The 23472-nt window shown below is 37.4% G+C and overlaps 7 protein-coding genes across 9 annotated transcripts in view; 4 read left to right on the top strand and 3 right to left on the bottom strand.

The window, feature by feature from the left end:
• The window catches only part of LOC106116315 (uncharacterized), a 67597-nt gene that overhangs the window by 7980 nt on the left and 36145 nt on the right, over positions 1-23472 (bottom strand). The gene's annotated exons all lie outside the window — the stretch shown is intronic.
• Positions 1119-2405, bottom strand: LOC106116318 (lipase 3). The gene has a single exon (XM_013310103.1). The coding sequence runs from the start codon at positions 2383-2385 to the stop codon at positions 1129-1131; it is 1257 nt and encodes a 418-aa protein (XP_013165557.1). The 5' UTR covers positions 2386-2405; the 3' UTR covers positions 1119-1128.
• LOC106116316 (lipase member J-like) lies at positions 3979-5373 on the bottom strand. Its single transcript, XM_013310100.1, has one exon. The coding sequence runs from the start codon at positions 5356-5358 to the stop codon at positions 4084-4086; it is 1275 nt and encodes a 424-aa protein (XP_013165554.1). The 5' UTR covers positions 5359-5373; the 3' UTR covers positions 3979-4083.
• On the top strand, positions 7070-8633 carry LOC106116321 (lipase 3). Its single transcript, XM_013310106.1, has one exon. It carries the CDS (start codon positions 7274-7276, stop codon positions 8510-8512), a length of 1239 nt encoding a protein of 412 aa, XP_013165560.1. The 5' UTR covers positions 7070-7273; the 3' UTR covers positions 8513-8633.
• Positions 11367-12735, top strand: LOC106116322 (lipase 1-like). Its single transcript, XM_013310107.1, has one exon. The coding sequence runs from the start codon at positions 11468-11470 to the stop codon at positions 12611-12613; it is 1146 nt and encodes a 381-aa protein (XP_013165561.1). The 5' UTR covers positions 11367-11467; the 3' UTR covers positions 12614-12735.
• LOC106116323 (lipase 1-like) lies at positions 13459-14693 on the top strand. Its single transcript, NM_001312758.1, is given in 1 exon segment — positions 13459-14693. A coding segment is annotated over 1 exon segment (1101 nt). The 5' UTR covers positions 13459-13583; the 3' UTR covers positions 14685-14693.
• LOC106116319 (lipase 3-like) lies at positions 20519-22099 on the top strand. The gene has a single exon (XM_013310104.1). The coding sequence runs from the start codon at positions 20775-20777 to the stop codon at positions 22026-22028; it is 1254 nt and encodes a 417-aa protein (XP_013165558.1). The 5' UTR covers positions 20519-20774; the 3' UTR covers positions 22029-22099.

The following is a 23472-nucleotide window of genomic DNA, read 5'->3' on the forward strand; positions in this document are numbered from 1 at the left end:
AGAAAAAAATCCACAATCTTAAACATTGATGATTATTTGAACTTGTACAATTATTTAAGTTACTAATTCAGTTAATTTAATAATATTATATTACAATAAATTCCTTGTAATAAAGTTGTTTGATATAAACATAGGTGTGCCGCGCGGCCGGCGTTTGCTCTGACGAATGGTCGCCAAGTGTCAAGGGATACGATTCACCCTTAAGTGTACACCCCTGTCGTACAATTTACATGCTTCAGTCGTATATCATTTTCATTGTATGTTTCTTATAAAAATTACAGCTGTCCCCCGCGACTCAGTCCGTGCAGATTTAAAAAAATAATAATTAGTAAGTAGCCTATGGCCTAATCACCTTTAACTTAGGGTAGGCTCCGAGCCCCTCGGTGGGGATGTATAGTGAGCTGATGATGATGATGATGAAGTAGCCTATGTGTTCTTCCAGATTAATGCCAAATTTTACCTAGGTATATGCAGCGGTTCTGTAGGCACATTCTAACAAACATCCATCCGTCTATCCATCCAAACTTTCGTATTTGTAATATTATATTAGTAACCTGTGGCGTGCTGTTGTTTGCGTAATATATCGATGTTTTGCCTCTAGCCCAGGATTTAATTCAGTGAGCCGGAACGGCAGATAAAAAATATAGTTTGTCTTTTAACTATCTTTAAACCTAATAAAAGGCAATATCCGCTAGTGCTTCTGAATTAGCCTACACGCCACCTTTGTGCGTCATAATTCAGGCGTCACAAAAAGTGAAAAAGTTTGCTGGAGGACCATTTCACTTCTATCTAAATTTACATAAAAATAATTTGGTCCTATTAAATAGATCACATTTGACACATCAACAAAATACAGCTACAACAACCATGTTAGGTCTTAAAATGTTATTTATTTTGTGACGTCAAACTGCACAACCGCTTAAATTTTTCTAAATTTCGATTACATGTTTAATTGTAACATTATATAATAATAATGACAACATTAGGGATTTTACAAAAAATCGAATGAATGAAAAATAAGCTTGATATGTCCCAAGCGTAACTTCAATTAAAAATTATAGGTTTAAATAATAATATTTATCTCACTACACTCACTACTTTATTAAAAGCCATAAACATAGGTTATATTTAGCCTTTATTTAACGATACCCTGTTAGTATATTTAAGAAGATATTGGTTTATTTTAGGAAAAATCTGTAACGGAATGAACTGACTATAAGTAAAGTCTAGATGGTTCCATGTTGGACTTCTTACTTGGTAAGTTTCTAGAACATTAGGCAGTTGAGTGGTGAGCCACATCACGTCTTTTGGGTCTACTAAGTAATCGTTTCGGCCATAAAGAAATACAACAGGTATTGTGGTGCGATTGAGCGCATACAGAGGAGGCGCAGCGCTGCCGTAAATCTCAAGATTCTTGGCTGCTCCGTAATCATATTTATTAAACGTTGGAGCGTCGTTCTGAGAATAAAACACAATATTCCTTGCCGATGAACCAGCGGGCGTGTGACCATATAACACTCTTACAGTTTGAGTCAGAACGGAGAGTGGGTCGTAGGAATCGATCAGATCTAGTACAACTTTACAAATAGTAGCTGAAGCTGCGTAATCTCTGCACACATACGAGGCCAGTCGCTGAATAAATCCACCTTTAGGTAGAACTTCTAATTCAAAAGGACTCGTCAGCAACGGTAATATTAATTTGTAAAAATTCACCAACAGTCTTAGCGGTATCGACCTGGTGTATAGCAATCTTACAGCCGGTGCCATACCTATGAACAATTTTACTTTGCTGCAGTAGTCCGTTTCGGAGCACATAATAATAAGTAATCTAGCGCCTTGTGAATATCCCATGTAGATGACCTGATTAGAACTGGTTGTATTTAATATATAGTCGATGAAAGCAGGGATATCGTATTTACCCATTTCATTGCTTGTATGATTCCAAAACTCCGAATCTGTATCCGGATCGAGTCGTACATGTCTCCTTCCGTAATCAGTACCTCGTACATTTCCTATCCAAAGATCGTAACATGCATCGGGTAGCAGGTAGGCGAGACTGGCTAACGGACCGGCATCCGTCCAGGAATCCGAATTTACGAGGAATCCATGCATCAATAGAACTGGAGGCTGTCTCACAGAACCGATACAACGTTTGCCTTTCGGTATACGGAACATGGTTAGAATATATCCATCTTGTGTTGTGACAGTGTGCTCTTCGGATATGTATCCATATCTTGCTGTGATGGATATAAAATTTGACCTTGAGTCTTGTAGATTATCATCCAATGCCTTCTCAGGAGATGTTAAGTTCTGTTCTATTGTATATTTTGAAAATATTAAAATACAAAGAAGAGCGCCACCAATGTTGTTCCTTTTCGTATTCATTTTCCATACATTATGTGCTGTGACTTTACCTCTATTTAATATGCACGTGTTATCAAATGTCATTCTTAAGTAGGCTATTTAAAAACACTTGCAGCTATTCGTGTTGTAATTTCCGTTCCGTTAAAATATGACTCTTTATAATTTCATGAATGTTTAATTAAATTTAGTTGCCACTTTTTTTTAAAGAAGCATTGACGGAGATTTTTATTTTTTAAAATGTAAATAGGAAATCGAAAAACACAATGGTCCATAGCAGGATTCGAACCCCAGACCCGCTTATAACAAGTTAAGTGCTTAACCTCTTAGCCACCGACGTTCGATTTTTCAATATATCAAAGATATTTAATTTTTTATATATTGAAAGTATGAATCTATATTCAACAGTTTTGGTAAATTTTCTATGGTTAATTAAAACATAACATATGCTAACATCTCTGTCAACAACTAAATGATCGTAGATTCAAGTAAGTCCGAGCTTATGACGTTTTGTCTAATGGTCAGTCTAGTCTTTTCTTTTGTTCTTTCATTTGAACTATGTCTAGTAATTATTTCATAATAATACGTTTCCTTTAACTCAGCTTGTTAGAGTAAAAAAACTTTTGTCGACAAAGTCATTATAACTATTTTAAAAAATATACATTAAATCTAAAAGAAAATAGCTTGCAATATGACATAACATGTGATTGAAGCTGGCAACATTATCATTTCGCTGCACTTTTTTTGTCACTTACGTAATTCTGTTATCTGTAAATTAATTCAAAACTTGTTAACAAGTTCTGGTTATATTATAATTTGAATAGCAATTAACCGATATAAGAATTAATAGTTACAGCAGTTAGGCCTTTAGTACACAAGGCAAGGTAATTGAAAATAATATTGTATCTTTGAGTCGTATGTAGGGTTTCCAGGGCGGGTAACCCGGACATTGTTTATTTCGCCGGACACGCAATCAAAAAGCCTACTTATGTCTGGCTTTATCCGGACGCTTGGCAATGCTAGACGTGAGTATCGCATTGCGCGCTCTCCGGAACCAAAACGATGAATAGTCTAGATGAGTGGTCTATTGGGTCAGTACAAGCAGAGCGACGCCACATGACTGACTCTTATTTCCAAAGTGTGTAATATATTTGTTCCTCCATCAGAGTCGCGGAGACTTCTATGACGATCTTGACAAACAGATTGCGACTAGCTTTGATGACGACAGATAGAAGTGTCGACGACGCGTGTCTGTGTACGAACCTTTATTAACTCGGCAGGTTTCGAAAATTTACATTAAATTGTGCACGAAGGGTATTAGTCTAAATTGAAATGGTTACTGATAAGTCGTCATCAACTTACTTTGCTACTGTTGATGTTTCACTTTTTATATAACAATAGTTATTTCAACATCATCTTTTGGTCCTTTACAAAAGAGGTGGAGAATGTACAATAAATCGAGCTCTATCATACAAGTACCGTATTGTTTCCTTAGTGTCAACTATTCAAATACTTGCCATGTCGGATTAAACTGATCCTTTTACTTTTTAATTTGTAATCTCTAGTATTACTATCTCTATTAAAATCGTTTCGTATATATTTAAGTGTAACACATTCTCACAATTAAATTTTTAATGGTCATAAATATTAAAATGCACAAATATTTTATAATCAAATAACAAATTTGGTCGAGTGTGTAAACAGTCTGAAGTAACCAATAGTTCATGAAATGTTCCCACTACTACTGTATTTACTCAAGTATTGATTTATTTTAGGAAAGATCAGTTGCTTCGAGAATTGGCTGTAGTTGTTGTCCAAGTGATTCCAAGTGCTGCGGCTCACCTCGTACCTCTCCAATACGTTGGGCAGCTGATTGGACAGCCATCTAACATCCCGCGGGTCCACCAAAAAGTCGTTATTTCCATAAATCAAAACTATAGGCATCGTCGACTTTTTAAGGTTGTACAAGGGGGGGACAACACTACCATACAATTGCAAATTTTTCTTCAATCCATAGTCATACTTCTGAAACTTTTTCGAGATTGAACCCTGACCGTAAAACGCTAAGGTGTAAGCGGACGTCCCTGCCGGGAAGTGTCCAAACAGCGTGCGTATCGTGTCCGTCGTCACAGACCCCGGGTCGTAGGAATCTATGATAGCCAATATCGCTTGACAAACTGTACTCGCCAGATTGTAATCTTTGCATACAAAAGCGGTCGCAGTTTGAATCAGTCCGCCTTTTTGTAAGACCTCAAGTTGTCGAGGCTTTTTCAATATTGGTGAAACTAGAGCATAAAATTGTGTCAACAGTCGTATAGATATACTTCTTGTGTACTTTACTCTCACCGCCGGCGCCACATTTATAGCAATTCTTATTTTCTCCACGTACCCTGACGTCTCCGAGGCCATTGTAAACAGTATTCGACAACCTTGTGAAAAGCCTACATACATAATATCGTTGGAGTCTGTGTGCTCTAATACGTAGTCGATAGTCGCCGGGAGATCGTAGACACCCATCTCCTCGGTGTTAAAGTCCCAGAATTCAGAATCAGTGTCTGGATCGAGGTTGACATGTCGCCTTCCGTAGTAATTCCCACGCATGTTGCCAACCCACGTGTCGTAGCAAGCGTCGGCCAGAAGGAACGCCAGGCCCGACGATGGCCCGGCATCCAGCCAGGAATCGGCGCTCATCAGTAAGCCGTGCATCAGCAAAATGGGCGGTTCCTTCACTGATCCATTACAGTTTTTGCCTTTAGGTATACGAAACAAGAACAATATGTAGCCATCCTTGGTGATCACTACATGTTCTTCGGTGTAGTATCCATAGTTTCTCGTGAATTCCGTAAAATTTGAAAGCGAATCCTTGGAGTTGTACGTGAATAATTCATCCTGTAGTTGGAGCTGCGTGTCGTTGTGCTCGCAGGCGATGCGCCTGACCAGCAGGGCCAGGAGGAGCGCGCAGGCTAGGAGTACGCCGCCGCCCGCTGCCTCTCGCATTTTTTATAACATCGAGCCTATGTCGAGCTATTTAAATATCGTTACAGTTATCTATTAGCTTATCGTCACAGCAATTCAAATACTCAAAGTAGGTCGTCAATAAAAAGTAATTGTTTTTATAGATTTCCCTCGCTAGGATTATTTAAGACCTTTTAGATAAAGAAAGAATTCAACAAACTATCAGACTATGTACATGTTAAATGTAATTAATGTGATCATTTTTGATCTCAGTTCTAGCAACCTGTGTTTAAAATATTATAGTCTGAAAAACTTATCTGACCCGGTGGGCATAATTATAATCACATAACAAAAACACAGTCGCACAGAAGGCGTCTCAAATTCTAAATAAATCAACAAGGTCCCTGTCAGACTCAAACAGTAGCTATCATGGCATGTCTTGTCATAATTTTCTATGAAAACCTCAGTAAGTTTCACATACATTTTATAACAGTACTGACCGTGATAACAACATCTCTTCTACCTGACCAGCTAAGTTTATCCAACTATATGGCTTTGATAGTTCTCCATTGAATCATTGTAGATTTTAAAAAAATTCCACCCGCTTTGTGTGCTTACTATTAACACGCCCCCCTAATGTATACATCTCGTTATAAACTTACTAATCAACCGTTATTGTTTTAAATTCTCTAATAGTTGGTGCGGCAAATATTCACATTAATTCTGTTTTAATAGGGGCCATTCTATATTGAGGTATGGATTATTTTGGCGATTTCTACCTGTACTACGCCCATACAAAGATAAATAAAAAAATAAAGTTTGTTTATAATGATAATATATCTAATACAATTGGATTAAATATTACAAAAGTTCTCTTCTCCTTCCATTATAATAAAGCCGTATATTTAAAGATTTGATATTATATTTGTACAGGCGCAATATACATTTTAATTAGCCTAAAGTTCTAAGCGATACGAATTATGCTAAAATAAGATCTCTAATAATAGTTTTTATATTGAGAGTAGTAGAAGACAGGATTATTTTTTTTCCAAAAAGCGAGCTGGACAAGTTGCAAAGATTCCTAACAAGTTTTGTTACCAGTTTTTGTAATTAAAATCCGGTCAAAAAAATATTATTTTACCCTTTTTGCTACATATTGAAGTCAACGGAAATGTATGTAATCCGTCATTGTATAAAATTCCTAGGAAATGTGATATGTATACATTTCCCATGATATATGTTTTTTTTTAATATTATCAGATTTTTTGTAAATTTACTAATACTTCTTTTAACATCCCCACTAAGCTCTAGGCTTGTGCTAGGATATGGTTTACGACAGTCGAATGGCGGGATTCGAACCCCCGACCTCGTGATCGGAAATCCGTAGCATTAACCATTAGGCTATTGCCGGTTAAATTAAATAATATTTGAATTAACATTTTATAATTTTCCTAAATAGTTTCGGAATTCTATAAATTTCCTAGGAACTGTGTAAAGTCGTAGGTTTTAACATTCTTTAGCTAAATAATAATAAAATAAATATTATAAACTATAATCAATACGACCAACACAATTTGAATAAATAAATCCCGCAAAGAAACATCCAATAAATTTTATCAACTGACCTTTGCCTCTGTAACAATTCGCTTGAACACATACACATACATACTTTATACGGATTTGACACATGAGTGTCACTGACTTATTGTAAACTGTCTTAGTTTACAACTGATCAGTAACATTCATATACGTTACCTTTGATCTTTATCATTGCCGCTATGGCGTCGAGAGATTTTACACGCGTCCACTAACTCATTCGTGGTAAAACAATTTAACATAACCAGAATTTAAATCTTAATATTTTTATACCCAATTATATTGAAGTCAAGTGTATTTAAATGTGTGATATCAAACAATGTTGTGTGATTTAATGTCTCAATGAACAATTCTTGTTACAATGGGTTCAGAATTATTTTGGTGGATGTTATATTTGGTTATATTTACAATAATATTACAGAAAGCATTTGCTGGATTTAAAATATATATTAAGAACGCAAATAAAGTGAGTTCTTTGAATTTTACTGAAGCGACAGCATTTTATGGTTACTATACGGAAGAACATATCGTGGTGACCGAGGATGGGTATGTTTTGACAATGTTTAGAATACCTAAAGGTAAGAATTGTGATAAAGAAGTAAGAACACCTCCAGTTCTACTGATGCACGGGCTACTCGTAAGCTCTGACGCCTGGATAGACTCAGGTCCAGATGCTGGCCTGGCATACCTCATAGCGGATGAGTGTTACGATCTTTGGATCGGTAATGTCAGAGGTAATCATTACTCGAAAGAACATTTGAAATATAATCCAAAAAAAGATCCAGAATATTGGAACTTCACTCCGAATGAAATCGGAATTTATGATGCACCTGCTTTAATCGACTATGTTCTTAACAATACTGATTCGAAGACATTGAATTATATAGGTTATTCTCAGGGCGGGATGATGTTTGTCATAATGTGCTCGGAGAGACCGGGATACTGTGATAAAGTTGGTCAAGCCATTCTCTTGCATCCAGCTACAAGAATGAATTCTACTAAATCTGTAATGTTTAGAATGTTCACTAAGTACTATGATACTGTGCAGCCGTATATCAGTAGCGCATCAGAATTGGAAGCTCTCCCTCAAGGAGGCATCCTTCAGCAGCTCACCGACGTACTGTGTCGAAAAGATGTCCTCGCAGACACAATATGCAGGTCTATTTTGTACTTAATCGATTCGAGTCATCCAGGAGCTGTCAGTATCCCTACTCTACAAGCACTATCCAAACATTTTCCTGCCGGGACATCAGTGAAGGGAATGTCGTTTTACAATCAGCGTTTAAGTACTGACAGGTTTGAAAAATACGACCACGGTAGAGATATAAATTTAAAAGTATATGGCGTGGAGAAGCCTCCTGCATATAATATTAAGGCGGTCAATATACCAGTTGTAATAATTCACGGTGAAAGTGATCATCTGTCGTCTCCAGTAGACGTGCAATGGTTATCAACGCAACTGCCCAACTTAGTAGAATTGTATTATGTTCAGGATCCGCTGTGGAATCATCTCGATGTACTTTATAATCAACACCTTAAAGAAAAAATGTTTCCAAAGATAAAGGAGTATTTGTTTAAGAATAGCAGGAAGAGATTTTAACTAGATATGTATTTCTATTTTTAATTTTTGTTGGTGTCGTTGGTAACCTTAAACCATGACCAAAATGTCATGGACTTATAATTATGAATGCACGTTAATAAATAAAAACTAAACGTTGGCATTTGTTGTTTTTTTGTTATTTGCAATTTTTTTATGCACTTCTACTCCATCTTAACTTTAACAATGTCAAATACCGCATTCATTTGTTCCCGCAATTTCCCAAAAAGGAGTACAAAGTTTTCGCTTCCGTATTTATATTTCATTTGTGGATTCTTTAATGATATTGCCTTGATATGTTTCACAACGTTTGTTTTGTTACCTTGATACTTGTTAATTATAATATTTTTTTATGATTCACTTAGTTATGTTTTGAATTTTAAGCTTTTGTGAACAAGTTTTTCCTCTTATTTTTGGTTGAGTGCACGAATGGGTCGGGTCTATCGGTGAAATACCACGACCACACAGGATACCGGCACGTGGAAGTCATTTCGTGTACCGTCTAATTAAGTACGCATGCCGGAGGCCAAATTTTAGTCCACCTTCCCTTCCTATCCTTAACTTATGAGGAAATGCACGAATGGGGAATTGGGTTTTGTAGAGGAGGTGACGTACAAGTAGGGAAGATATCTGTTCGTCCCCTTCTTCGTCGATTGAAAGTCTGAATCTGCAATTGCTGATGTCTACGGGCAGCGGTCGTTTTGCTATATCGGCGAATTCACGGAGCCGCTTACACGTTTGCCACCCTATGATATAAAAAATCCTTCTGACTTTGTAACATTTTTCTAATGAACATTATCTAGTTCGACCTACAAGAACAGACCCACTAACCTGATGATTTTAGATAAGTTAATAGTATTCCCACACATTGGTATACTGCCAAATAACAATAAGAGTCGCCTTAATTTTTTCTATTATTACGGCAATTGACAAAAAAATCCTACAAAACTTTTTATAATATCCTCTTCTATATAAATACAAGTTTTAGTTTTTCATACACTTAGTAAATAAACGCGAAAAACCTAACCAGTATTCGGACAATAACATACGAACAACGAACGTTTAGTTTTTTCGTTCTGACACGCACTAAAATGGAAGTATCTGTATGTAATACCGAAAACAAAATTCTGTAAATCTAATGCTTTGTAGTTAGTTATCCTTCTAAAATATTTAGACCAGAAATTGATCCGACAATTCACTACTTTAACACTTCCAAGGCATATGTATGTAATCGTAACCTTAATTACTTGTAATAGAGTTTACAATTAGACAATTAGATAGGAATGTTCTTAAGTAGCATCCACTTATGTTGCGTTCAGTGCAACAATGTCACCCGTAACAAATGCAAGTTTAATACTGTATCTCTCTTTAGTTCTGTTTAAAAATGTTTTGGGAGACATAGAAGCAGGTGTAAGAAAGCCATTGAAATTCAATCTGAATTATCCATCGGAGCCATTGATAAACTTTACTGAATTGGCTACAACTCATGGCTACGTATCCGAGCAGCACACAGTTATAACCGAAGATGGCTACATCTTGACAATGTTTCGAATAACCAAAGGCAGGAACTGCAGACGACCCATAAAGAGACCTCCAGTTCTTCTAATGCACGGTCTCCTCATGAGCTCAGATTGCTTCCTGGATTCAGGTCCCAACGCCGGTCTAGCTTACTTAATATCAGACCTTTGCTACGACCTTTGGCTCCCCAATATACGAGGAAACTATTACTCGAGACGACACATCAAACTCGATCCTGATGTAGATCAAGATTTTTGGGATTTCAGCAACTTAGAATTTGGATATTACGACATCCCTGCCTCCATTGATTATATTTTGCATCATACAAAGTCCAAGAAACTGAACTACATTGGTTTCTCGCAGGGGGGCGGCAGTTTCCTCGTAATGAACTCTAAAAGACCGGAATACATGGAGAAAACTGGTGTGGCCATACTGCTTGAACCTGGGACCAGGCATACCTACACAAGGTCAAGGTTGTTCAGGCTACTCTGTGAAACTTATCTACTGTATTATCCTCTCCTTACTGATATTGGGGAATACGAGGCTTTACCCTTAGGTGGAATTGTTCAGAAACTAACTGCGTTTCTCTGCAAGGATTCAATCGCAGCGAGCTCAGGTTGCAGACTGGCCCTCGGGCTAATCGACGGCCCTCATCCCGGTTCCGTAGAGACGGAGACGATCAAGATGCTTTTCAATCATTTCCCTGCTGGGACATCGCTTAAGAATATTGTTTGGTATGGGCAAGCTGTAAACGTTGATACGTTTCAAAATTTCGATTACGGTGCTAGCAAAAACTTGCAAGTGTACGGCAGTGTACAACCTCCTGCATTTAATCTCAGTTTGGTGGAAGTGCCCATCGTAATCATCCACGGCAGGAACGACTTCTTTGCGTCTCCAGCGGACGTTGAGTGGATGGCCAGCAAATTGCCTAATCTCTTAGAACAGTTCTACGTGGAGGAACCACTATGGAATCATTTTGACGTGACTTACAGCCGGCTTACCAGTAAATACATATTACCCAAAATAAGTGAATATTTGAAGAAATATAGTAATTAAATTATATATAATATATAAATCAAATCAGCCTGAGTTTGTACTTACCGTCGCGTCGTTGACAGAAGTGCGTTATTAACATTCTAAAATACAACTAGTAATTGTTTTTCTTAAATAGAAAAATAACAAAAATAGAAAAACTTTGTATATCAGTATGTAGAGCAATTTATTCTATTATCCTATCTTGTTCACTATCAAATCATATTAATTATGCTAGACTTTCGAATTAAAGAAACTAGATAAACACGTATTTATTACCACTAATCTATCCGCAAATGCGCAATGATGTTCCCGTTGCCAAATACATGGTTTGCGCTTTTACTAGTCGTTCAAATATTACATAATGTTTGTTGTGATTTAAATATACAAAATGACATAAAAATTCTGATGGGATATCCGCCAGACTCACTTGACAATTTTACCGAATTAGCAACAAAGTATGGATACGTATCGGAAGAGCACACAGTAACGACTGAAGACGGCTACATATTGACTATGTTTAGAATAACCAAAGGAAAAAATTGTAACGGACCTATAAGGAAGCCTCCAGTAATTCTGATGCACGGACTGCTTATGAGCTCGGACTGCTTCCTGGACGCCGGGCAGGACGCGGGCCTCGCCTACCTCATATCAGATCTCTGTTACGACCTCTGGGTCCCCAATGTACGAGGGAACTACTACTCAAAACGACACATCGATCTCGACCCAGCAACAGATAACGAATTCTGGGATTTCTCCAATTTGGAGTTTGGATACTACGACGTACCCGCCTTCATTGACTATATCCTCAGTAAAACCAAGTCTAAGAAGCTCAACTATGTCGGATTCTCCCAGGGTTGCAGCTCCTTTTCTATAATGAACGCTGAAAGACAGGAGTACAACGACAAAATTGGAGTAGCGATCCTTATAGAGCCGAGCTCGAGGCAGACGAACATGAGGTCGCAGTTAACCAGACTGCTGTTTTCTACCGCCGCCACCTCCCTGCCCGCGCTAACCAGCGTCGGCCACTGCGAGGTGCTGTCCCTGGGTGGCATCGTCCAAGAGATTGCGGCCTTCCTCTGCAAGGATTACATAGCGGCGAACACTCTTTGCAGGGTCGTGATGTCATCAATCGACGCTTCTCACCCTGGCTCCGTGACGACGCAGACTATGCGCGTGCTCTTTGGTCATTTCCCCGCGGGCACGTCTACAAAAAACCTAGCTTGGTACGGCCAGGGTCTCAACACAAACACATTTCAGAATTTTGACTATGGCGTCGAGGAAAACTTGCAAATCTACGGGAGCGATCAACCTCCTCCTTACAATCTCAGTCAGGTGACGGTGCCCATTGTAATCATTAACGGGAACAATGACGGTCTGGCGACTCCTGCCGACGTCGACTGGCTGACCAGCAAGTTGCCAAACGTGTTGGAGCACTTCTTAGTACAGGATCCGCTATGGGATCACCTTGACGTGGTATATAGTCAATATACTAGGAAAAGTATATTACCTAAGATATCACAATATTTGCGAAGTTATAGCACATATACATAGAGATAATTATGTTACATCTTTTCTATTTTGTACCTTATTGGAATTGTGTCTTATAGTCTAGTCTTTAGTTATTATTGTATACGTATGCGTATAAACTATGCACGTAAAGGAACGCCGGCTGCGCCCGCCACTAGTTGCGACAATGACGTAAATAAATCAGGCTGCACTAAGCTAACTGTCGTATCATTGCTCCCCATATCTAACAATTAAATATATGAATGAACTTTTATTGACAGAAAATATATTACTAAAGTTGTTTGATATTAATAAAATCTTTAAAATGGCTAGATGTTTTGTTTTGATCACGGTAAAACGACAGTAGAATGAGGAATGCAATTGCAGATCTATGAGCTGCGCAATCTTCACTATTTCCGCGTATTCAGATGACCGCTTGCTTGTTTTTCGCCTTATGGTATAAAAATACCTAATTTCAAATAACAGCATAAGAGACGAAAATAAACTTTACTAAATTAAAGAAAACGATAAATCTTGTATTATTAGCCAGATATTTATAAAACAAAGCGTCACAATGACGTCGTTGGAATGAATAAGTAATGTTGCGTTTGCGCAGATGCTTTATATTGCAGTAGTGTTTTGTTGCAGAAATGTTTGTAAAACAGGAAATTGACGCCTTGACTTGCAAAGATTATGGCGGCCAGTGATGTCAGTGACAGATTACGTATGCGCCTTAAAAACTAATTTAAATTAAGCTGCAACCTGTCTTTTTTATATCTAATAATATTACTCGCGAAAAGCGACTTAATTAAACAATAAGATAGACATGTTTATAAATAACACAGCAACTGCATTCCGAGGCTATTGCACTAAAATGTTTTTAATTGGAAATCCGTGCGTCGTACTTTTTGTAGTTTTATTTCAAAATGTTTTCGGCGAAAGTCGTGAGGAGGCTGAGAAAGGTCTAAAACTAATTTTGGGATATCCTTTAGACGCGGTGTCCAACTTTACAGAAATGGCTATCGAACATGGATATGAGGCAGAACAGCATTTGGTTACAACTGAAGATGGTTACATCCTAACAATGTTCAGAATTAGTAAAGGCAAGAACTGCAAGGAGCCGATAAGGAAGCCTCCTGTCCTGCTGATGCACGGCCTGCTCATGAGCTCCGATAGTTTCATGGATTCGGGCCCTGATGCCGGGCTGGCCTACTTGATATCTGACTTGTGTTACGATCTCTGGGCACCAAACATCCGTGGAAATTACTATTCAAAGCAGCATATTAAACTCAATCCCTCAAAAGATCGCGAGTTCTGGGACTTTTCCAACTTCGAGTTTGGTTACTATGATATTCCAGCTTCTCTCAATTACATTTTAAGTTACACAAAGTCAGACAAGATCAATTATATTGGATATTCACAGGGCGGCAGCACTTTCTTTATTATGAACTCCGAAAGACCGGAGTACAATGATAAAATCGGCGTAGGAATACTTCTCGAGCCGGGCTCGAAACACACCTACACCAGGTCGCAACTTTTTAGATGGCTTGGTGACACCTATCAACTCGCCTTACCTACTCTGTATCAAGCTGGATTATATGAAGCTTTACCTTTAGGTGGATTCGTACAAGAAGCTGCATCTTTTCTGTGCAAAGACTACGCCCTCGCTGACTTCGCTTGTAAGGTCGCTCTAGGCTTGATAGATTCTTTTCATCCTGGTTCTATAAAAACTGAGACCGTCCGAGTGCTTTTCGGGCACTTCCCGGCGGGAACATCGGTTAAGAACATGGCGTGGTACGGTCAGGCATTGAACGTTGACGAGTTTCAGAATTTCGACTACGGGGCGACTGGGAATTTGCAACAGTACGGTACTTCCCAGCCTCCCGTGTTCAACCTTAGCCTTGTGGAAGTGCCGGTAGTAGTAATCCATGGCAGACATGATTACCTGACCTCACCAGCGGACGTCGAATGGGTGACAAGCAAACTGCCCAACGTGCTGGAGCAGTTCTATGTGGAGGATCCGATGTGGAATCACTTTGACATCACGTACAGTCAGTTCACTGGTAGATCAATTTTAGGCAAAATAAAGGAATATCTAGACGAGTTCAGTACATAACTTCATGTAATATTTCTGGTTTATAAATAAAGTTTGAAGTGTAACTATTTTTATTAATTTTTTCCTTAACATTAAACCATAGGTTAGCTGGAGTTCGTCATTAATAAATAGCAGTTACTCTAAATATATGAATGTATTCGATATTTTTTATATAATAATAAAATTGATTAAATATTTTAATGGGTAAACTTTGCTTTGAATTATCACAACAAGGGATGCTCTAATTTCTATGTGTAATTATTCTCAAATTACAATCATTTTATCTTTGTTCCTTGTTGTTAATTGGTAAGGATGGAGAAAAGCACATATAAATGTACAGTGGAATCCGCATTTAATGACATCGAAGGCAAACAGTTATAATAAGCGGACAAGACGAGATACTCGAAAAGAAATGTTTCTATTCTATTTATCTTACAGTTAGTTAATAATTTCATTAATTAAATGTGAATATTATTCAAACAAAGCGAACATTTGCGCCTTGTATATGTTTAGAGGCTGGATGGATGGATGGAGGTATCTATAGGACGGCTGCATGAATCTTGCTGAAGTTTGGCAGAGATGTAGAACATAGTATGTAAGAACACATACGCTACTAATTAAGTTTTTGAATTCCGAGCGGGTGGAGTCGCGGTCGACAGCTACGAGTAAAATAAGTTTAAATAAAAGAACTTTTAGTCAAATGAGATCTCGTACCCTTTTCTTACTTGGAAATGACGGAAAGGAGATGCGGATTCAGCGGAGGAGAGGACGGATAAGAACAGAAGCCATCACTTTCTGTGCGTCCCCCTCCTCTGTACATATATTAAAGATAGGCAACGCATCTGCAAACAAGGATCTCTATGGATGAATCAAGATGGAACATTGCTTGTTTGCCCCCTAAAGCCTCAAATGTCTTAAATATGATTTCTTTTAAAACAGCACGTTTAGTAAAAATAAGTTTCGTCATATCGCACGGTCGGAGTCGCGGACAAAAGTTAGTTAAACATAAATTATCAAATAACCAATAAACACCCAGCAACCTAGTTACAAATTCAATTAAAAACGTAAAGGAATAGAAAGAATATTTATTATTTAAATTTAAATAGAAAACCATGAACCATTTACATAAAGAAACATGAAATTGTAACCAATTTGTTTTCTAATCATTATCGTGTACACATGAAGTTATTAATGAGTATTCATTTGATGCATTTTGTGCAAACATAAAATGGAGTTTAAAATATGTCACGTCAGCTAGCCCGATATCTAAATGATTTATGGGGCTCGGCTATGTAAAGATTGTCTCACATAGTTTTGCTCAGGGATCCATTATATCAAAATGAATTTTACAATATATGCCTTTTAATATAAACCCTAATAAGTATATTTTAAATGAATCTAGAACCTAAACTAAGATGGAGATTTATTTTGTTACAGTCTAACTATTATCAATCATTAATATAGCCATCAAGAATTTTATTAAAAAATAGCAATGTCTTTTCATTCTCGTGTTTCTGCAGAAAGTCACGTTAGGCGTTTGTTAGTACAAAACAATTCATGTCACAAACTAGAATGTTCCTTTTCGAGAATTGTATAAATATGACATATTAGTCAAGCAACCCGCACTTGGCCAGCGTGGTTGACTATGGCCTAATCACCCTTAACTTAGGGTAGGCTCCGAGCCCCTCTGTGGGGACGTACAGTGAGCTGATGATGATGATGACATATTAACCCTCTTCTTATCATTTTCTCATATTCTTTACTTAGTAAAAGTATTAGTATACTCTTTCTACATTTAACATACATGTACGGAATACCTTTTTATATAAGTGTCCAATGTTACGTATGATTTAAAAATCACATTCCATTAAATTGCAAAGACAATTTAAATGTCACAAAATATAGCAACAATTAACCGAAGACATTGTAATAAAACATATAGATAATTAAAAAGTTTAAATACGCTCAGTTATGAAGTAAACAGACAGAAAAATGTTGCATAAAACAAAGGTTTTTGTTCTTTCTTTTCTAATTAACCAATATATACATCATGTTCACAGTGAAAATTATTTTATTAATGAACAAAGGAAAATTAAATTAGCTGAAGGTTACCCGTTAGATTCACTTCTAAATTTTACCGAGCTGACAGCTAAATATGGCTACCAATCAGAGGAACACACAGTTATTACAGAAGACGGTTACATATTAACAATATTTAGAATTGTTAAAGGCAAAAGATGTCTGGGACCAATAAGAAAACCGCCAGTTTTACTGATGCACGGCCTCTTGTTGAGCTCCGACTGCTGGCTGGATTCAGGTCCGGATTCAGGTCTGGCTTACTTAATATCCGATGCATGTTACGACCTCTGGGTTGGCAACGTCCGAGGAAACTACTACGGCAAGAGGCACGTCTCCCTCAATGTCACCGATATTGACTTTTGGCAATTCTCTGTTAATGAAATAGGTCAATACGATATGCCGGCTACTATAGATTACATCCTTAAATATACGTCTTCAAAGAAATTAAACTATGTGGGATATTCTCAAGGCGGCAGTACTTTTTTCATAATGTGTTCGGAGAGAGAAGGTTACTGTGACAAAGTAGGGGTATTTATTGGCTTGGAGCCTGATTCGAGAAACACGTACACGAAATCGATATTTTGCAGAATTGCTGCTGAATTATACCAAGACTTTCAGCCTATGTTGAACGAAATCGGCCTCTACGAAGCGGTGCCGTGGGGCGGCGTGGTTCAGCAAATCGCGGCCTTTTTGTGTAAAGACTATGTGATCGCGGATACGTTTTGCAGAGGTGTGATGTATATAATCGATTCCCCGCATCCAGATTCCGTTGAGACTGAAACCATCCGCGTGCTCGTCGGCCATTTCCCCGCGGGAACATCGGTGAAAAACATAGTCTGGTACACTCAATCTTTGCATGTAGATGTTTTTCAGAATTACGACTATGGGAGCGCCGGGAATATGGAAATATACAATTCTACTAAACCTCCCGCTTACAATTTGACTGCCACGACCACTCCTGTGGTGGTAATGAATGGTAGGAACGACTACCTCACCGTTCCCCCTGACGAGGAATGGCTTACGAGCCATCTGCCCAACGTCATTGAGCATTATATAGTGGAGGATCCTCTCTGGAATCACGTCGACGTACCTTACAGCAAGTTAACGAGCAAAAACATTTTACCAAAAATATTACAGTATCTAAATGAATACAGCGAACTCGTATAACCCTGTATCTAGTTTTATTAAAATCACTAAAGCATATTGTTCGAGAAAGTATACATTTTAACTTTCTGTTTATATTGTAACTTTGACATTTCTTTTATTTCTATTGATCTCAATTAAAGTATAATAAATACATTGTTGTTTTCTTATCGCGATCGTGACATTTCGCCGAAGAAATTATGTCATAGTCAACCGACCCTCGCTAGGCCAACGTGGTTAACTATGATCTAGTCACCCCTAAATTAGATAGTATCTGATCCCCTCGGTGGGGTCGTATGATGACGACAAAGTATTTGTTTTTATTTTAATATTGTACAAAATTAAGTTACAATAAAATTAACTCCTTCCGAAAATGTATGAGCAAATATTTATAAAATAAAATATTAATACTTTCGATGGCTTGGCCAGGCGTCTTCGTGTCACTAAAGATAAATTAATAAAATCAAAACTGAGATTATCATCTCATTTTCCACTTAAAATGTCAAAGTAATGAGAACTAAAAATACCTTCAAAGTTAATGCAAATTAAATCTATATTAATATTAGCTATGACTTTCTGACGAGTAAAAAAATCTTTCCCCCTTATCCCAGTCTATGTGGGGGCTCACTAGGTTGCCCTCCAGACCGATATTTCTTTCATTTTAGTCACTACCTTCTTTATGATGTATATTTTTAATAATCCATTCATGCCTACCTAAGCCTACCTCTAACGATGTGTCGGTAGAGTTAGGCTAAAGTTATAAAATCATTACATTGAGTAAAAAAGTCGAGGAAAACATCGTTTTTTATTTCTCGACTGTACTTCTCGTTAAGAAATTTATTAAAAAAAACTTTTAAAAAATCTTGACAACATATCAAATTACATTAATAAAAATCTATTAAGCAAAGGGACAAAGAACGTTAAATAAATGGTATTTCATTAAATATATGTGTTTTTCTTGTAAACATATAGCATGTATATGTAGGTCTGATAACTAGAAGACATTTACATTGTCTTGCCGTGGAATTTTATGAATAATGGTACAAAAAAACCTCGCATTTAAACATACGTTTGATTACTTTATTTTATAAAATACTTTATATTAAAATTAAAAATACATATTTAACGTGAATTATATATTTCTTGCAAGGTTAATACTTTTTATGGTTAATGTTTTTATAAGTTAGTGCACACTCGAAGGTTCAAGCAGCATACTGAGGTATTTACGAGAGTTCTGAGTTTTATTATTTCAAAAAAGATTTGTTTTTTTATTTACCTTATATATTACGATCTTCTAAAGAAGTGTAAAATAACTAAAATATTTACGAGTAAATAAAATTTATTAAAACTTTGATATATTAACTAAAATGGATGAACCGATTTGGCTGATAAGGAGGGGAGGTAACTTTGAATCAGGAGACGGACATTGGCTTCATATCCCGTTTTCTTGTTTTCAGGGTTCCGTATCTCGAAAGATAAAAAAAGCCAAACTTTATAGGAAAACTTTGTTGTCCGTCCCTCTGCCTGTCAAGACCCTTTTATTAATTCCGCACGGACGAAGTAGCTGGCAAAGGCTAGTTATAAATATGTACACATGTAAAGAGTCAAGATTCAAGTTCAGTGGCGCGACAACTGTCTCAAGACATAAAGTTCAAAGACATACACACAATAACAAAAACAAGTAATTGATAAAGACATATATTTATATTTTATAATGAAATGAATACAACGTATGTAGATATGTACGCTGTCATTAAACAGAGTTGCAATATTATTTATAAAAATATCCAAATGTTATGTAAAATATGCTTCGATATGCATTTTATCAGAAAAAAATTATAAAAAAACTATACTATATAACTCGTCAGTGATAGTCTGTGTCCGAGTCGTGATGAGCACTCATTATAAAAGTCTGCTTAGTTTACATGAACGAGAAGCAGCAGGTCATCATTGTTGCTGCAAGCACACACCAAACAAAAAGGACAAACACAAATTCCATTAAACAAAATTAACACGAAACAAAAAGTATCAAACTGGTCTGTTTAACGTCATAAAAGTATAAAACGATACTTAAAAAGGTGCTAAGTAGTGATGTACAGATAGAAATTAAAGCTTATCGATGTTTTCATTCAATAATGATCATTGTTTCTCACATAGAATAGAATTCATTATTTAGAAGTTGATGTAAAATGTTAAACAAACTAAATTTATGATTTAAATAAAATACTACAACGCCCTTATCTTATAAGGAAAGGATGTGAAGGGGAAGGGGATTTGACGGAGGAGGGAATGCATTCAAAGGGGCAGTATTCTCTTTCCGTGCGTCTCCTTCTCTGTCGATTAAAAGTAGACAATGCATTCGCGATTGCGGATGTCCATGGCAGTGGTCGCTTCACCTTTTCGGCGAACTCAGTTGTCCGCTTCCTCGTTTACCACATTATAATAAAGTATTTAAAAAAAAACATAACAAGTAATAAACAAAAACAAATATTATTCTATATTTAAATTAAAACATGGTATCGATAAAATCGATAAATTTAAATCACAACCCTTGTTGCATTATCTTTTTCTGTTTATTTATTTTTTCAAGTAAATATTTTTATCTAGTTTGGCTGCGCTACGTGGCGTCGATATAAGTTTCCCGCGGCTTTGTTCATTCCCTTTGTACGAATTAAATAAATCCCAATGAGTAATCCTGACGGAGTAGGCAGAGGTGGTGACAAATTAAGCTATGAGAAACTTCAATTTATCTTATTTTATTATAAGGGATAGGACAAGGTTAATATGTAGAGACAGGTTTTTATTTAATGAACAATCTTAAAACGCGATCGGTTTTTGTGTAGCGATATCCGATACAAGCAAGCGCCGATTCCGCAGTCAGTCGACAGCATGGCGTCCCGTGGCGCGGTGACTACAAGCGTGATGCTCTGTGTGTGCCTCGTGTGTGTGGGGCATGTGCTGCGGCTGCCCGCGCGTCTACTCAACGACGACACAAAGCGTGCGCTCGGCTACCCCCCGGACTCCCTGCTCAACTTCACCGAACGTAGCACGCGCTACGGCTACCCGGCTGAGGAGCACCGCCTCTTCACGCAGGACGGGTACATCCTGACCATGTTCCGCATGGCCGGCGCCAAGGAGGGCGGTGTCGCCCGGGCGCCCCCCGTCATCCTGATGCATGGCCTGTTGCAGAGCGCTGACGCGTGGCTAGACGCTGGCCCGAGTGCCGGGCTCGCCTACCTCATAGCGGATGCCGGTTACGACCTCTGGCTGGGCAACGTGCGCGGCAACTACTACTCCCGCGACCACGTCCACATGCGTCCCGATACAGACCCCCAATACTGGAACTTCTCTGTTGATGAGATAGGTCTGTACGACGTGCCCGCCACAATAGACTACGTATTGAACTACACGAAGGCAGATAAAGTGATTTATTTAGGATTTTCTCAGGGTGCGGGGGCGTATTTCATCATGTGCTCCGAAAGACCGGAATATTGTAACAAAGCAAAATTACTGATAACTTTAGCGCCGGCCGCTCGGCAGACTAACACTAAATCGGTCCCGTACAGGACACTCACTCAAAGTATGAACAAACTGGAAAGCGTTTTGGCGACCTCTGGCATCCAGGAGGTGTTTACTAAAGGTGCACTAAGCCAAGAATTTCTCGCGTTTTTTTGTCCCCTCAGTTGGATTTCCCAATTAATTTGCGCCAAGGGTGAAGCTCTGTTCGACTCGTTCCATCCGGGCTCGATCAGCAACGAGACGCTGCGAGTTTTGTTCGGACACTTTCCTGCGGGAACTTCTGTGCACAACTTGGCCCGATACGGTCAGAGTATGCAGAGCGAGAGATTTGAAAAATTTGACTATGGTAAGTCGAAAAATTTGGAGTTGTATGGAAGTCTTCGACCTCCGGAATACAACCTGAGTGCAGTGACAGTGCCCGTGACAGTTCTGTACGGGGAGAGCGACCACTTGGTGGACACGGAGGACATCGCGTGGCTGCTGCGCCGGCTTCCCAATGTGGTCGAGGCGGTCAAAGTGAGTGATCCCCTCTGGAACCACTTGGATGTTACCTACAGTAGTTTGACTAAACAAACAATTTTTCCTAAAATTAGTGACTATTTGTTGCAATACAGTGATAACTGACAGCTACGTGATACTAAAGTTATTTAAGTACATATTTATGTTTGTTTAATATTTGGACTAAATTGTTAATATGCGGCTTTGTATTTAAATCTATTATTTTACTTATATTTTTATTTATTATAAAACTTTATAAAATTAACTCTTATTTTAGTTGGAAATAAAACTGGTTAAAACCCTGTGATCAAGTCAAACTGTAAGACAATACAAGGACTTGCAAAAAATCATACACAGAGACCAAAAAAATACCATACATTTAGATATAAAACCTCTATAAAATTCTTCCTTGTTTAAAAAAAATCGTATTATTTTTTCATTGAATATATTTTCCACTTTAATTAAAGTAATTCAGTTAAGTTGGCAAGTTAAGTACAAGTTCATTGTGAGGTCGAGTTCAAGATCAGGCGTCCGAACTTGTTTCTGTTACATAACATCACAACGTTATAATTATGTTGCATTTGAATCGCAACTAACACACATAAAATAAATCAATGTAAAGTTATTATATATTATATGATATAATCAAATACGTAAACTTTATGAGAAAATACAAAAAGAACACCCTTTATTCCGAAAATAATTTCTACGCGAGGAATAATGTTCCCTGTATCAGAAATCACATGAATATACTGATGGATACTATGGAAACAATATACGCTTTTTATAATAACAAATTGCACATAATTTTACATAGCCTTAAGTTTATTTATTAATAATTAAATAGATGTTTTAAATTCAAAATAATTTTATTATATAAATTAGCAATACACGTAATAGAAACGTCACATCCTGTAACCCATGTTAATCTATAGTTTAGTATTTTATTACATGGAGTAGGAATTAATATTTAATATAAAAAACTATAAATTATAATATAAGACATAAAGGTCATCAATAAATAATAAATTATTGCAAGAATCCAAAAAAAAAATAAGTGATCAGTTCGTTTTAGATGTAAATTAATTTCCATATAAATAAATGGTCGTCTTCCGGATATTATTATTATATTTCATCATCATCAGCTCACTGCATGTCCCCACCGAGGGGCTCGGAGCCTACCCTAAGTTAAGGGTGATTAGGCCATAGTCAACCACGCTGGCCAAGTGCGGGTTGGTTGACTTCACACATATCTTTGAATTTCTTCTCAGATATGTGCAGGTTGCATCACGATGTTTTCCTTCACCGTAAGAACGTCGGATAAATGTACATATGTAAATCGGAAATCGAAAAACACATTGGTACATGGCGGGATTCGAACCCAGGACCTGCAGATTGCAAGTCAAGTGCTTGACCACTGAGCCACCGACGCTCTTATTATTATATTTATGTTTTATTATAATTAAAGTTTATTTATGTTTTATGCAGAGTTCGGTCTTAGAAACCCACGGTAAGTTTTCTATACATATCAAAAATATATAGAGATAAAATGATTTTAACTTTTAAAACA

This window comes from Papilio xuthus, unplaced genomic scaffold, assembly GCF_000836235.2.
Source record: "Papilio xuthus unplaced genomic scaffold, Pxut_1.1 DF827756.1, whole genome shotgun sequence".
NCBI classification, from domain to species: Eukaryota; Metazoa; Arthropoda; class Insecta; order Lepidoptera; family Papilionidae; genus Papilio; species Papilio xuthus.